Source organism: Elgaria multicarinata, chromosome 1 (genome assembly GCF_023053635.1).
Source record: "Elgaria multicarinata webbii isolate HBS135686 ecotype San Diego chromosome 1, rElgMul1.1.pri, whole genome shotgun sequence".
Classification (NCBI taxonomy): domain Eukaryota; kingdom Metazoa; phylum Chordata; class Lepidosauria; order Squamata; family Anguidae; genus Elgaria; species Elgaria multicarinata.
The window spans coordinates 145114877-145131956 of record NC_086171.1 but is presented as its reverse complement, the minus strand read 5'-3'; the positions used below and the strand labels follow the sequence as shown (position 1 = coordinate 145131956).

At 42.7% G+C, this 17080-nt stretch overlaps 1 protein-coding gene across 1 annotated transcript in view; it reads right to left on the bottom strand.

Annotated features, from left to right (window-relative positions):
• Nucleotides 1-17080, bottom strand: part of PLPP3 (phospholipid phosphatase 3) — an 85476-nt gene that overhangs the window by 15900 nt on the left and 52496 nt on the right. Inside the window, exons 3-4 of the mRNA XM_063138520.1 lie at nucleotides 11896-12179; nucleotides 9498-9555 (exon numbers count right to left, since the gene is read on the bottom strand). Of these exons, the coding sequence (XP_062994590.1) occupies nucleotides 9498-9555; nucleotides 11896-12179 (342 nt within the window). The remainder of the gene's footprint in view (nucleotides 1-9497; nucleotides 9556-11895; nucleotides 12180-17080) is intronic.

The following is a 17080-nucleotide window of genomic DNA, read 5'->3' as shown; positions in this document are numbered from 1 at the left end:
AACTAGCCCACTGTTGTATAATTGTTAATGAAATCCACCCCCTGTCACATCCAAGATCCATTTTTGACACTGATACTACAGTCTTTTGCCCTCTTTACATCCTAAAGGCTTTCATTATAAAGTGAAACCAAGCTAAAGAAAACAAACATGCAATGTTTTTTTTAAAAAATCAATTGAACTGAAGTTGTTTTTACAGCAGACAGTAAGTGAATTAGAAGTGGTTTTTGCTAAAGTCTCTAACTGCTGCTAGCTCGGTCATAGGAGGTTTATGGAGGCGCCTATGTGTTGTTTATATAGTAACATGAAATGAACAATTGCTACTCCAGACCAATAAGCAGCAATGGGGGGAAGTAGTAACCAATGGCATGAAGGAGATGAGCGTGACAAAACCAACGAGGGAGGGAGAAAAGCCATGACCTGGTGACCATATGCAGCAAGAGTTGTTGGGAAACCTCTCAAGTATTAGGATTCTGGCGGGCAGCGTCACCACAGAACAGAACAGCTCTATGGGTAACGTGCAGGGCTTCCATTGCCAGGGGACTTCCACTGATGTCAGTGGGAATAGCCTGTGGTCAGCCAGTCATCCTAAGCAAATAAAAATGAGGTGTTTGCGTTTCTTCAGCATGTTATAGAGCAGCAGGAGAAAACTATTAATAGTTGCTCACATTTTTACCTTTCTGGAGATTTGAAAATAACACAGAGAGAGAGAGTAAGACGGATTTTCACCCATTTCTAGACAGTGGCTCAAATTGGATTCACCATCCAAATGGCATTTTTGACATTTATAGTGGCATTTGCAAATGCATGTTATCTGGACAGGGATAACCTAACTTCAGTCGTCCATACTCTGGTAACCTTCAAATTAGATTACTGCAACGCTGTCTAGGTGGGGCAGCCTTTAAAGACAGTTCGGAAGCTGCAGCTTGTGCAAAATGCAGCGGCCAGATGGATAACTGAAACAAGGAGGTTTGAACAAATAACACAGATTCTGGCTTGCTTGCATTGGCTGCCTATACATTTCCAAGCCCAATTCAAGGTGCTGGTTTTAATCTATAAAGCCTTACACGGCTTGGACCACAATACGGAACGCCTCTCCCGACATGAACCTACCCGTACACTGCGCTCAACATCTAAGGTCCTCCTCCGAGTGCCTACTCCGAGGGAAGCTCGGAGGATGGCAACAAGGGAGAGGGCCTTTTCAGTGGTGGCCCCCCAATTATGGAACGATCTCCTCGATGAGGCTCGCCTGGCGCCAACATCGTTATCTTTTCGGCGACAGGTCAAGACTTTTCTCTTCTCCCAGGCATTTAACAGCATTTAACAATGCTAAGTTTGTTTGTTTTTAACGGACCCCAGAACTGTAGTTTTTAAATGGATCCTGTTGTTATACTGTTGTTTTTATGTTTTCCATGGTTTTAAATTTTGTATACTTTTTAATGTTCACTGTTTTTAACTTCTGTAAACCACCCAGAGAACTTTGGCTATGGGGTGGTATAGAAATGTCATAAATAAATAAATAAATAAATAAATGAGACAGAGGGCATGTCTAGACAAGTGGGGTGGAGTGGTACGATCTCACAATTTTATGATCGCAAGATCGTCCCCATCGTCTACACGTGTGTGCGACATCCCAGGAGGAAGAGGATGTCACGAACACCATTTTTTTTAATCAGAAAGGGTGCTCCTGCACAAAATGTATGGTGTGTGTGTTTTTTTTTTAAAAAAGCCACCCGCTCCCCCCTCCCTTGATGGGCACAGAGCTGCTGAGGAGCTCCGTGCCCGGCTCCTGGCTCTGTACGGTTACTTGTGAGGAGTCGGGACAAAAACGGGACAGCGGGCCACACTTTCCGCAGTCTCAGGATCATCCCGAGACCACGGAAAAATCAGAATTTAATGGTAGGGCAATATTCTGGGCCAAGGGAGGGATCGTCCCTCCCTGCTCCCAGGATGCCCTGTGCGTCATGTGGATGCACAGGGACAATCCCGGGATGATCACCGAGATATCGCCCCGTCTAGACATGCCCAGAGTCAGAGTAACCCCATATTACCTGACCTAGATAAGTGAAAGCATTTTTAGCTACTCCTCTAGAATGTTTTGGTGATGTTCGAAAGCACTTGCAAAGCTGTTCTCAATTAACCACCATTTATTTGAACAGTGACTCCTCCGTTAAAGTTGGACAATTAGTTGGTGTGTCTGTGTGTGGAATTATAAGAGATGTGGCCAACTACCCATAGCTCATAAAGTCACTAATAGGCAATATCTATGCAGCACAACTTTTCTGGGGTTGGACACTTAAAATTCAACACCTGTGTTAGCCAAGAAATGGACAGGGGTGGCCTAACCTACAGCACAAGGTTGTTGCAGGGACGGTTAAGATAATAACGGTCAAGTAATTTTCTCAACTGAAAAGTAGTTATAAAAATGACTCATCGTTTTAGAAGTTGTTGAAAAACTGACGCTTCCTTTCAAATGAATGAATACACGAGTCTGGCCTCATTCAAGTAGATGAGCTAGAAACACACAAGAGAAGGAAAGACTTTCCCCTTCGCTGAATCTGGTGCTCTGAAATCCATCACTGGTGTTTATCTAATGATTAACAAACTGGCCACGATCCCACTGAAATCTAGTCAGACGTTTGCTATTTGGCGTCCCTGGAAACATGAACACACTGTTCGTCTGGCTGAGAGTAAGTATAGTACAGTCCTGGGAAATCAAATGTGTAGCGTTTAAGGTGACCACCTCAGGAGTTTATTTCCTATCCCCACATGGCACAACTGCATACATGCCAATAAAGTTATGGAAGAAATTAATTCAGCAGTTGTCTCCAATTTTGCTGGCACCTGCAAGGCCCTGTGGGCGATATTATACCTGGCTTACTCTAGCGACCTGTGAAACTGTTCACTTGGAAAGCAAAGTACTATCAGTTCTGGAGACTGGCTTAGTAGTCTCAGAACCAGGCATTAAGTCAACAATGAGCTTTAGCCTAGTACATCTTAACACAACATCCTGGCTTTCTGTAGCGACTATGTGGGAGCTTGGATTTCATACCAGCCACACATGGCTGAGTCTACGACAGCCAATGGCTGCTTCCAAAATGATGAATCATTTTAGCCCAACACATCTGAAGACTACCAGGTTGGGGAAGGCTGCCTGAAATTGCCAGACTCATGCTTTAAATTGGTATTTAGTTCAGAAGACAGGCGTTCTGTCATGAGATGAGAATCCAGAAGCAATGTCCCCAATTGTGGTGACTTTTTTTAAAAAATATACATCTTACAAAGTAGGCTGTTGCCTCTGAAATTTCAGGCAGACTTCCCCAACCTGGTAGCCTCCGTTGCTGAGATCATATGATGCCACAATCTCCTTAATAAATATACCCAGTGTTGATTTTCCCTCACTAAAAGGGAACTTATCTGGAAGTCTGTACTTCCTTTTTAATGTGGGGGTCTGATATGTCCCATCCCAAAGCAGCCAGGACCTGGTGCTATATTTACAGAATCACAGAATAGCAGAGTTGGAAGGGGCCTACAAGGCCATCGAGTCCAACCCCCTGCTCAATGCAGGAATCCACCCTAAAGCATCACTGACAGATGGCTGTCCAGCTGCCTCTTGAACGCCTCTAGTGTGGGAGAGCCCACAACCTCCCTAGGTAACTGATTCCATTGTCGTACTGCTCTAACGGTCAGGAAGTTTTTCCTGATGTCCAGCCGGAATCTGGCTTCCTTTAACTTGAGCCCGTTATTCCGTGTCCTGCACTCTGGGAGGATCGAGAAGAGATCCTGGCCCTCCTCTGTGTGACAACCTTTTAAGTATTTGAAGAGTGCTATCATGTCTCCCCTCAATCTTCTCTTCTCCAGGCTAAACATGCCCAGTTCTTTCAGTTTCTCTTCATGGGGCTTTGTTTCCAGACCCCTGATCATCCTGGTTGCCCTCCTCTGAACACTCTCCAGCTTGTTAAACGAAGGTTAATTTATTTTTGCACAACAGTAGACCAGTGTGTTAATAAAGCTGTGCCTGGGATGCTGTCTCCTGATGACACTTCAGACCAGACCTGGATGTGTAGGTAGACAGTCAAGTTAAAACCCACAAAAGAGGCAACACCAGTAATATGAAGCATAAGTTGAAAACCTTTGTATAAAATCACTTCTGCTTCCACGTGCTGCAATTTATTAAGTACATGCTACAGGCTCCATTTGTATATCCACAAGGGGGGCATAGCTCAATGCATGCAGAGGGTCCCTGGTTCAATCCCTGGTGTCTCTAGGTAGGGCTGGAAAAATTCCTGCCTGCCTGAAACCCTTGGAGAGGTGCTCCCAGTCAGTGTTGACAATCCTGGGCTAGATGAACCACTGGTCTGGCCAGGTTCCTATGTAATGTATGGGCCTGTTCAGAAGACACCTTAAACCCTGCTGGTTAAGGCTTTTGGTTAAGCAGGAGTGTTTGAGGTGTCTTATGCGATGCATTTTGCTAAACTCTGCTCACTCACTAACCACAGTTGGACCATCTGTAGCAGTGTTAGCATCTCTAACCGTGGCTTAAAGTGTTGCGTGTGACAGCATGGCTTGTGGTTAGTGCTAATCCCAGAGAACCACAGTTTCGCTAACCACAGAGCCTGAAGTGAAACACATGGATGTCTTTTTTTAACTCATGTGCACTAAGCATTGATTGAAGAGTAGAGCCAAATCATGGCTCTCCAAAATATATACAATCCCCCCACCAGCAAGAAAAAAGTTGTTATGGTTTCAACTGGAATAAAACATAAATCTATGATGTTGAAAATCTAGTGGAACATGATTTGTTCTGGGGAACATAGTGCTGAACTTGCAAAAAACGTAACAAAAAATGCAAGCCTGGCAAATTTAATGAAGATCCACTCCCTACAAGGTTTGAATGTAAGAGGGAGAGCCCTTCAGGCAAACCTGGCTCAACTGTGACAGCTTCCCTCCACTTGAAGTCAGATGAGAGTAGAAGAAAATTAGCACCTTGTGGGAGTGTTTGACATTAGTCAGCACTTTGAGCTTGGGGTGTGTGATATTCACCCCTCCCCCATTTTTTATTATTATTCTAATAGATGAAAGCAGTAGAGCAGGTTTTTTTTTAATGATACCATCAGCCAGGCTCATAAAAGCTGTAAATTGCTTCTCTGTTGGTTCAGAATCAGCAATTGCTTAGACAGTTGTGTGTACCCAGTGGCAGAGGGGAGAGCAGGTGGAAGAGTCCAGCAACAGATTTTTACTAGGACGAAAGCACCCTGTTTTGCAGAAATTCTCAGCTTGTTTGAATGTGCCACTTCTGTTTTCGGGAATGTCAAACTAAAATTGAGCGATCTAAGCCAAATGTGACTATTTTGAGCATTTTGAAGCTCCCTGCTCCTTCCTGGCCACCTACTTTCACTAGGAATAGTTTCTAGGGATCAAATCTGGACAGTTCTAGCATTGAACCAAACAGGCGGAAACATTTCACAAATAACTTCACCCCCTATGAGGGTGTTTCCCTTTTGATTTTTTGATTTTAGGAAGAGGAGGTTAAAAGGGAGTGAAAGCAAATTCAGAGACACTCAACTCAGACAGCTATATTCTCCCTCTTGATAGGTGCTCCTTCACAGCATGAGTTCAGCTCAAAATACAAACAACCTCTTCCCAGGACTACTTGGGCAGTTGTGTTGGCTATCCTTTCTTTTCAGGTCCAGACCAAAAAAACACCTTTCATAATGAACAATGAATGCTTGCTTGGTCAAATTGTTTATCAGCCTTCTTTTCCTGGCACAGTGAACCTGTTATGTAGCCAGTGAGATCTGGCTGCATGATGATGTTATCAATGCCAAACAAAGCTAATTCAGAATGAGGGCAATTTGCTTACTCTACCAGACTTTTGGTTGCCCTCGCTGATATCACCACCTAGCTAACTTTAATTGGCTGTGTAACAACTTCGCTGTTCCTGGTAGAAAAAGACAATTTGGAAAGAAATGGTGCCCAAAAAAATAAAATTGATTAGTACTGTGAACACCAGCAAAGGGGTGTGATGAGTGCAAAAGATAAAGGCACTGGTGGGGTTTCAGGGATCATTTTAACCCTCAGCCCAAAGTCCTGTTTCATGCCTAAAATGTTTACTGTATACCATTCTGCTCAGCCCTAGAACTTTCTGTGAGTCACTCATTAAAGGGCTTTGCAATTTTGTGAAATCTCACTAATTTGGTTGGTTTCATCAGTATAAGTACTTTTTTCCCTCCAAGCTCCAACTGTATAATTGTTCCTTCTGCTCCTTCTTAACATGCTGTTTCTGCCTAAGGAATTCCTAGGGAGTAAAGGGGATGTAGGAGCAGGGTGAGAAAAGGTGGCACCATTTCATGGCAAATGGAAGTGGTGATAGGTAAAACAAACCATTTATTCAGAAGTCCTAGAGGCCAGTACCTTTGCTAAAACCAAATGCCAGACACACACACTCCATCTATGAAATCTCAGAGAAAGGGAAAGGGGGGGGGGGGGAGAGACCAAAAATGAATTTTAACTCCTTTCATGTTGCATGTTCCTCCCTGCAGTTCCATGGCAATGTTATTTTAGCATTGCTGAGAGGAAATGGTGTAAATGTTTACGGAATAACTTTGAAACATTTGAAAGAAAAGTGAGAGAAAAATATGAGGAAATAAATTCATACAGACCACCAAACAGTCTGAAAGGTATGGTAATTAAATTACAGAGGCTGCTTCCAGCTTAAAGAGTAAAAGGGAAAGGGGGGGAAACCCCAGCAGGGAGTTGTGTCTTAATTTATCTTTTTAGACAGCAAAGAGAAGGAATTGTGGTGGAGAAGGCCTATTCATAGATATAAGTTCATGTTTAATGTTTTTATAAGTTCAGGTCTGATCCACTCTCACACACACACCCCGCCCACTCCCAATTTCATATCTAATGTTACAGGACTTTCAGGGCCCACAGATCTTTTGAAAGTCTCAAAAGGAAAGAGGTCGGGGGGAGCTTTTCCTTAATTACATTTACCACAAATCACTCCCTAAATCTCTCTCCCATTTTCCTTCTAAAGAGCTTAGGGTAGTTCCACCCATAATTGACCTGCACCGGGTCCCTTTCACAAGCTCTATCAAGCATACTTCCAGCAGGTCCAGTCAGGAAGCACTCTGACATCACAAGTGCAGGAAAGGCAGGGCAGAGCCATTTTTTCACTGACAAAGAAAAACAAGACCAGCGCCATTGTTGGAGTGAAACTACAGGGGCAAGCAAGTCCACCTGCCCTGCTTCCTGGAGTGCTTGCCCATTTAACCTAATGGAGCAGATAATTATAATTTTGTCTCCATGTATGTAAATGCCAGATAAGCAGCCTAACATTATCTCAATTATGTTCCCTAGTGAAATGAAATACGTGTAGGTTTACATTCCTTACGTTCTTCGAGATCTTGCATTTTCCAGAGAAACTGAGACTGGAGCAAGCAGTGCGGATGTACCGATTTAAGGTGGATTAAATCACTCTCCTGTGGTAGCAATCGATGTCTCTTCAGTCTTAACATATATAAGAACTATGGACCTATTCTGTAGGTTGTAAGCACCAACTCAGTGATGACAAATAAAGCAGGCTAATGTCTAGCTCAACTAACCATGGCTTATGAGTTAATGTTGGTTAGCTAACCAGGATATTAAGCCAGGATCAGATCCTGGCTATTTAACTGCTAGTACACCATAATTTCTCACGTTGGACATAACGGAGAACTCTAGTTTAAAACAAACTAAAATTTCTGCTGAACTTTGTGAGGGACAGAGCGAGGAGTAGGCAGCCCAACACTTGTCCCTGGCAATGTACATCCAGATTGGCTTCTATTTACAGTCTTCCATAGTAATATCTCTTTAAAAAGATGCCATGCATGCCAGTTTCTGCAATGGTTCTACTTCCAAGATGATGCATCTCAAATAAAATATATCAGGATACAGGGAGACATAGGGCTCAAGCAGGATATTCCAAGCAGAATATCCAACATAGGGCTCAAGAAGGATATTCCACTATGAACATAGGGCTCAAGCAGGATATTCCACTATGAACATAGGGCTCAAGCAGGATATTCCACTATGAAAGTGGTATGAAAGTGGTATATAAAAGGCAGGAGCCACACTATTGCTTTATAGCAGTATTGAAGTGCACTGCAGGATCTACACTACCGCTTTATGGTGGTAACTGAAGTTCCCTGACAACTGTTGGGGCCCATGACACATCTACACCAAGCAGGATATAGCACTATGAAAGTGGTATGAAAGTGGTATATGGTATGTGTCAATGGGCCCCAGCAGTTGTCAGTGCACTTCAATACTGCTATAAAGCAGTAGTGTGGCTTCTGCCTTTTATGTACCGCTTTCATAGTGGAATAACCTGCTTGGTGTAGATGAGCCCACAGAGGGATAAATCCAATGTTGTGTGAGCAGATATCTGCTTATGCAATAGGAGTTTCCTTTCCCCTCCTTCTCCCTGCAGCCACCTGCATGCCCCTGAACCTGCTCTGGAGAGTTCCCTAACCTTCCGGAGCTGGTATGGGTGCCACATGAGGGAATTAAGTGGGGAGGGAGAATTCAGTCTTTGACTCGTAGAAGGTTATCAGGAACTCTCAAATACCAAGAGGAAAGCTGTTAATGCCATCGATGAGATAATATTGCTGCATCTGTGGCACATTGTTTCTAAAGGAAATCATAAAACCAAATTGAAACTTTTCCCACTTAGTCAGCCCAATGTATCAGATGTGGCCCCTTTTTCCTTGCATGAAATTATCCTATTAGTTTGAAGCCAAGATGGCAACTGGAAACCAGTCATACCCATAACGTCAGGGTGGAAGGCGTACAATATCTACCATGTAACGTACTGTGCTTATACTTATAGAAATTGGTAACCTTAAGTTGATATCTTCCTGCAAAAATTGGTTATGCAAATCCATTATAAGGGCTAGTTTACACTACATGAATTTCTCCAAGCGATCGTCTATGTGGTTGTGCATGAACCAGTGGAGGTAGATTACTTTGAACCATAATAAACCCTGTAGGCGACAGCCATTGGAACTACTGTGGCTGACCTTCTTCATGATTGCTGCCCAGTTTACGTAACTTTTCTGCACATGGCCATTTATTTCCACAAACAATTTCACAGAAGAATTTGGTAGTGTAAACTGGCTTTAAGATGGAAGGTTTTGATGCCCGTAAGCCTGGATCCCAGAGCTATCAAATGTTTTAGGAACATAACACTTCAGTTTGTGTCTATATTTGTTGAGGACGTAATACTATGCATGTTTAGAGAGAGAAAAGTCCTACAATTCCCAGCATTCCTCAGCTACCATGCTGGGAGTTGTAGGACATTTCTCTCTCTAAACATACATAGGATTGCACCTTAAATTGCTTTTGCTAGTGATGTACCTCTATTCCTCTGGATAAATATTTTATATATTTCCCCCACCATCCCGAGACAGAGAGAGATTATACATGGTTTGTTACAGATAAAATAATCCTATACTTACCACCAAATAAAGCATAGTAAAGAGGGAGAAGGAGGCATGGCCGGAGAAGAATGATTTCCTGTAAAAGAAAGAAAAAAGAAGCACCATTCTGTTATTTGAAAGAATGGCTAAATGCTTTAGTTTTTCTAACAACACGTCTGCATGCTAATGCAGATATTCGGTTGGTAGATCCATATAAATATCTTTTAACCAAGAATGACAATCATCAAGCCCTTTTTGAAAAGTCAGGTCAGAATGGTTCTGGGATTAAATCAAAGTTTTAAAATCCTACATGAAAAGTTTAAAAAAAAAAAATTCAAAGCAATCATTATTAACAGGTCTGTCCAAACCAGAGTAGCATTGCTGTGATTCTGCTCTGCAATTTTTGAAACAGATTTTGAATAAATGACACAATCCCCATGGTATCCCTAAGAGCACCCTTTTACATTCTCCCATATAAGTTCCCCTATGGGGAAAACTGAAGCATTTGTGGTGAGGACAAAACCTCTGGTGTTGGATCCAGGTTCTGCATTCCATGTATGGAAGGGATCCACTCACAGAAGGTGCCTCTGCTTGATTTTCGGGGTGCCCACCACCTTCTTCCCATACCATATTCTACCACATTCAGCATACTCTTCCAAGCCATGTTGCAGGGGGGTGGGGAAGGGTGACAGAGGGACTGGCATGGGAAGAAAGGGGAAATCTGCTTCATTCAGCCCAGTTGCAAACACCTAAATCTGGATCCACCCCTGGGGTGGTCCAGTTCTCACTGACAGAGATGGGTGAGAATGTGGCACAAATAACTTATTTCTTATACTTCCACACACTTGTGTGGAAGTATAAGACTAAGGGGCAGCAGTTATGCGTTCCAGGTTCATTTGAAGCAAATAACAGCAATAATAAAAAGAACCCTTTTGAACGTTCAAAGCAATTCACAAACATTATGTTGCTGTAATCCTTATAATAACCCTGCAAGGTAGATTAGTATTCATGTTCCATATTGCAAAATGTTTAGGTGGAGATAATGGATTTAGGTTGCCATCCTATACCCAATTACCTGAAGTCAGTGGGACTTGCATCTGAGTAAACATTCATAGAATTGTGCTTTATGGCAACCTAGTGGGGTACATGACAATTTGAACTGTGGGCTTCATCATTCATAACTATCCATTAGCCACTGTACTACAGCAGCACAGTGAGAAATATACACCCACTTGAGAAATAGTCAGTGGCTGTTAAATAAAGGATAAATATTAACCAAAGATTTGTCAGTCCAAGTATTATGGAAATCCCCGGGTATATTTTTTTTCCCCCTACACAAGGAAGAAAGTTAATAAATACAATAGAAACCTGTTTGCTCCAATTTATTCAACCTCAGAAGACTATAAGAGCCCTGTTAGATCAGAACACAGGGCTATTTGTCCAGGATCCTGTTTCCTTCAATAGCCAACCAGATGCACACAGGAAGTTCACAAGCATGACATGAGGGCAATAGCACTCTTCTGCTCGTGTTCCTTTGCAACTGGTATTCAAAGGCATATCACCTCTTCTCCTGGGGGTAGCATACGGCTGCCTTAACTAGTAGCTACTGATAGCTTTATCGTCCATGAATTTGTCAAATCCCCCTTTAAAGACAATTAGGTTGATGGCCATCACCACATGTTGAGGAAGCCAATTCTACTACGTAACTATGTGCTCTATGAAGAAGCACTTCATTTTGTCTGTCCTAAATGCCCACCATGCAGCTTCAGTGGGGGCTGGGGGCTCCAATTTTGGTGGGACTGCGAATCCATTCTAGGTTTTCGCCAACTTAACAGTCTGTTGACATTTAAGAAAGCTATGAAGACTGATCTCTTCTGGCAGGCCTATCCAGTGGAATTTTAGGATGCTTTTAAGACGCTTTTAGGATGTGTTTTAGGAAGTTTTAACAATGTATACTATGTTTTTAATCTGTATTTTATGTATTTTATACTTACTGTTGTTCCCCGCCTCGATCAGGATGGAGAAGCGGGTAAGAAATTATTAAAATTATTATTATTATTAGTCAGAACCAACCAGAACTCTAAAGGAGGTGCTCACCCCTGCCCCCAAAATAGCACCTTGGATAGTCCGTTTAGAGTTCTTGCTAAAACCCAGAACGGATTCACAGCACCACCAGAATCAGAGTCACCAGTGTCCACTACTCCACCCCACCCCACACCCCATGCATTAGGTTTATAAACCTCTGTTACATCCCCTCTAACTTGGTTTTTTTTTATGGTATGTCAATATAATCCCAAATTATTAAGGTCTCCTTGCCATTTTTCATAATGTTAAATATTTTAGAGAGATTCCCCACGCCTTGTATAGACAGATATGGGCACCATTCTGAATCAAATCATGCCACCACTGTTTCTGTTGGAAAGAAAATTTCTCTCACCTGGCTTCCTGAACTTTGTTGTTGTCGAGATTACGGCACTGATATTCATGGACATAACCATCGGAGCAATTGATTGTTGTAAAATCCGGGTCACAAACTGCAATGAAATTGGGCCTCAAGCGTCCAATCGACACTTTGGCGATATCTGTGAAGGACTGGCTGATGGCACAACCGAAGGCAAAACAACCCACTTGCTTGTACAACGCCGCTACATATGGGTTCTGGATGAAGGATCGGGATCTCTCCTTCAAACAATGGATCCGATAGAACTCTCCTATTATGATCTGCAAGAAAAAATATGTAGCTTTTTTAAAAAATATATCATTTAAAAGAAAACAGGCAGCCTCCATGAGCAGCATATGTGACCGTGCAATTTTGCCGCAGAAGATAGTGACAGGATAATTGATCATTGGTCAAGAAATATATCACAGGCACCTCTCTTACACTCTATACAGACTGCCAAAACCTTTTCTCCAGATGCGTATTAACACTGCCAGTAAAAGAAGTGCAGCGGTCACTTGGAACCTCTACTCAGTGGCAGCTTTCCAGACAAGAGTAAAAAGTTCTCAAAGAAGGAAAGCCTCTGTGGGCGGAGTAGGAGATCAATACCAAGAGAATAGTTTTGAACTGGCAATATGGAAGATGGTGGTATAGTTCTGAATGATTTGTAATTGTGTGTGTGTGTGTGTATCTATATCTCTTTAGAAGTACTGTCCAAGAATTCAATGAAGGAACGTGTGCTAGCTTTGGCGAGTTCCCCCATGCAGGAGTGTCTTGTGTTTCCACCTCTGTCTAGGACAGTGCCCTCCTTCCCTGCATGTCCACTCAGGGAGGGGATTCCAAGTTTGACAAGGTGACGTAATTTATTTACATATTTATTACGTTTCTATCCTGACTTCCCTCTAAGGTGCCCAAGGAGACATACATGATCCTGCCCCTTTCCATTTTATCCTCACAACAAACCTGTGAGGTACAGTAGACTGAAAGTCAGAGACTGGCCCAAAGTCATCCCGTGACCTTCATGGCAGAGTGGAAACTTGAGCCCAATCCCAGTCTAACCACTACACCACACTGCCAAGCTGGCTGCTGCATGCTGAGAACTGAATCAAATGGTTCCATGTTGTGTGGACAGCTGTAGAGCCAATGATCATAGAATCATAGAATCATAGAACAGCAGAGTTGGAAGGGGCCTACAAGGCCATCGAGTCCAACCCCCTGCTCAATGCAGGAATCCACCCTAAAGCATCCCTGACAGATGGTTGTCCAGCTGCCTCTTGAAGGCCTCTAGTGTGGGAGAGCCCACAACCTCCCTAGGTAACTGATTCCACCGTCGCACTGCTCTAACAGTCAGGAAGTTTTTCCTGATGTCCAGCTGGAATCTGGCTTCCTTTAACTTGAGCCCGTTATTCCGTGTCCTGCACTCTGGGAGGATCGAGAAGAGATCCTGGCCCTCCTCTGCGTGACAACCTTTTAAGTATTTGAAGAGTGCTATCATGTCTCCCCTCCATCTTCTCTTCTCCAGGCTAAACATGCCCAGTTCTTTCAGTCTCTCTTCATAGGGCTTTGTTTCTAGACCTCTGATCATCCTGGTTGCCCTCTTCTGAACACGCTCCAGCTTGTCTGCATCCTTCTTGAATTGTGGAGCCCAGAATGTATTTGCTGTTTCTTCCCTGCCCCCACCCCACTGGTCCTGGGTGCATCAAATGCATTGGTGTTCTATTGCATCCATTGGCTGGAGTTCCGGCTGCCTGTTTAGTTTTGCTGAGTCAGAGGTTTTCGTGAAATCTACTATTCCCCGCGCACTTCAAATATTTAGGGTCTTTATTTGAGGAAAAAAGGATCCAAATGGGAACTCCCCTGCCATTGCATCCACCTTGAGAGGGAATGTGCTTATTAGCATATAGGCAGACAATATGCCCCAAACAATTTACCCGTCCCAAAGCAATTAGGCTGTCTTAGAAGTATATCATGGGATTCAATATTAAATCAGAAGGCTTTGGGGGAACATCTTGCTGTTCCGAGAGCTGCAAAAAAGGAGAATTATCGTCATGTCTCTTATTCCATGCCTCACCCTACAGGCAATGATGACAACCCCAGAAGTATCATTAGTAAAACCCGTCTAGCTGCTTTCATTCGAAGATCCTATCTACTGCATTTCACCTAAACACAAAAGCAACCCAATCAAATTTAAACATGTGGGTGTTTGGGGCATAATTATACCACTCATTGAGCAATTGTTCTTCAAATGTAGCAGGATATGAGCTTCAGGTGTAGTCAAAAATAGCAAGTGATTCCAGAGGCACAACAGTTCTTAAGTTGATCCATTATTAAGCCCAAGCCTGCCTCCTTGAATGTCAAGCTCTAAAAACGCAACGTTTGTAATTGCAGCTGAACCTCAATGTACCCAGATACCTGGGCCAGAACACACTTTTTTTTTAAAGAAGAGTCATTGCAAAGGAACTGTCCCCTCTCTATATTCGCAGAGTAAAATGGTCTTATGATAACACCGCCATATCATATGGCAAAAGCATAAGCTACCATGTGCTGAAAAATTCTTGATATTTGGATTTCTATTATATATTATATTGAAGCAATTGACTAGTGTTTTCTTTTCTAGTGATTCTCCGTGTAATCCAGCCTTCCTCAACCTGGGGTTCTCCAGATGTGTTGGACTGGAACACTCATAATCCCAGATAGCAGGTCCAGTGGTCATTCACTTCGGGGATGTCGCACGGCCGTTTGGATGCAGGGCAACGATCCCGGAAGCCAGAAATCCCGGGGTCGCCTCTCTTGTGTCCCTCTACACCCTTAGGGCCTTATTCAGCATCTGGACAACTCTGGATGGATGGAAGATAAAGGGGTGTGTGTGTCATAAATCTCTGACCGCTGCAAAGACAGTTATAGCAGACTGGACATGAAATGTAATGAAATGGCATATGGGAGAGAGAGAGGAAACTATATAAGCCAGGGTGAGAGGTTGACAGTATGTATGCATGAGCTGCACATCCAGATGTGTATAGGGCCTAGGGCCAGGCAGTGCGCAAGGAAGAAAATGTGCTGGAATATGTTTTTCCTAGGTTGATGAGCATGGGAAGACCTAAAAATATATTGCTTTGAATACTGCATTTTAGAGGTAATCTTATGATATTTTCAATGTATAGCTAAAAAAGTAACATGCGATTGCAAAAAACACAGGCACACTGGGCTAGGGGCTAGGATTTGCTACATCTTCTTGTTGAGTGTACCTTCACATAATATGTAAACTGGTTCTTATAACAATTTCATAAATTTTGAGAAATGGGGCACTAGTCCATACTTGAACATACTTCTCGATTGCAGTCCTACATTGCATCAAGCCTGGTTTTGGGACCACGACTCACACACTCCTGGACCACACACTTTTAAGTATTTCCTGTGCTTCATCTACAGGGAGTGTTCTAGACTTGACAGTGATGCTATCAATCATTATTATGAACTTGGTTACTTGGCTTTCTTATAATCTCAAGTCTTAAAAGGCAATTTAATGAAAATCAGGCTGTGAAATCAATTCCAAATGTCACACATCTCTAAAAGTTAAGACAGCTTAACTTGTTCTTTGTCATGTTATCCAAGTAGATTTTTTGAGCTCCAGTTTTACAATTTTAGGATTTTATTAATTACTTCACTGTTTTTGAATGTCAGTAATAAAACAGCTAACTTTTCTACTTTTCTCTCTCCCCCTGCCTCTGCAACCTTTTTATTCTGGCTAGCAGCACTACGGTCAGAAAAATGCCTTCATGTAAATCCGTTGCTGAAACAGCCAGTAACATTACTCTCAGCATGGCAGAATGCCAAATACATGGGAAACATATATCCTCTCTCACATTTCTCTCCTCCCCTTGCACCAAATAAGTCTAAAATAAAACTATAGCAGTATTTAAAATTTAAAATACCCTAATTAAGCAAAATAAATTTTCAGGAATCACAATAGCAGCTTTGCAAGGTACGGACATGAGAATCTTTAGATTCCATATTTTGGGGTTGTTGTTTTTTTTCCAAAAACTGCTACTCAACTTTGCAAGGCATACAGACAACATGTATTTTATTTCAATGTTTTATTATATAACTCAATTTTTTAATTATTTTTTTTACATTTTCTTACCTGCCTTTCATTGTTAAGGGATTTCAGGGCAAGATACAATAGTGAAAATAGAATACAAATGTCTTACTTCCACGCCACCAGATTGGGGAGGGGGAATCAGAGCCCATTTATTGACTCTCGCCCCTCCCCCTCCACTTTGAAGCGCGGCTCCCTCCCTCCCTGTAGGCAGTGTTGACTTGCTGGTTGAGTAGGAATTTTTGCTCATACTCTTTCATTGGTTATGAGTTTTTTGCCTACTTCACACTGTAAGACAGGTGAGGAGAAATAATTAGGTTGATTTGGCGTGGGTCACATTTGCTGATAGGCAGGTATGTGCGGGCATCTTGAGCGGGTTAGGGTCAGTGAGCATTGTGAGGCACCATTGCGGTGATCGGTAATGCCTGAGTCTCACAGCCCAACTGGCGGAGAAAAGGGATACTTTTGAGGTCAACCTTTCTCACCCTCTCGGAGCCTTGTGGCACGAGGGGTGTGTGTGAGACATGGAAGGTCTCCCTACCCCAAAAGGAAGACGCCTGGGAGATGGCGAACGTTGAGGCGCTACTCTCAGCCCATGAATGTCTCACCTGATAAAACAACGGCATGGGACTGGATTAGAAAAGATGCCCGCTTAGGTTTTCTCTTTCTGCAGATCTATTAATAAATGTGGCACTGTTTAAATCCCAATCTTGTGTCCACCTCGTCATTTCCCGCACTCCACATTCCCACAATTAAAACAACGCAGAACAGTCCATTATCTTTCAAACAAAAATAAAAGTAAGAGGCAACAAGGCCATCAAACTACCAAACAGAACAGAAACAATAACACCAGTTTAATATGCCTCAGCAAATACAGCTGTTTTGACCTGGCACCAAAAAGACAGTAGTGTCAGTGCCAGTTGAACTTTCTTAGGGTGATTGTTCTGGAGACAGGGTGCCACCAGAGGAAAGGACCTCTCCTTTGTGCACCCAAAATATACCTGACCAACTGATGGTACTCAAAAATGAGTCCCATCTGGAGATCTCAATGTATAGGCAGGATGCAAGGTTGCCTAGCATGCCTAGAAA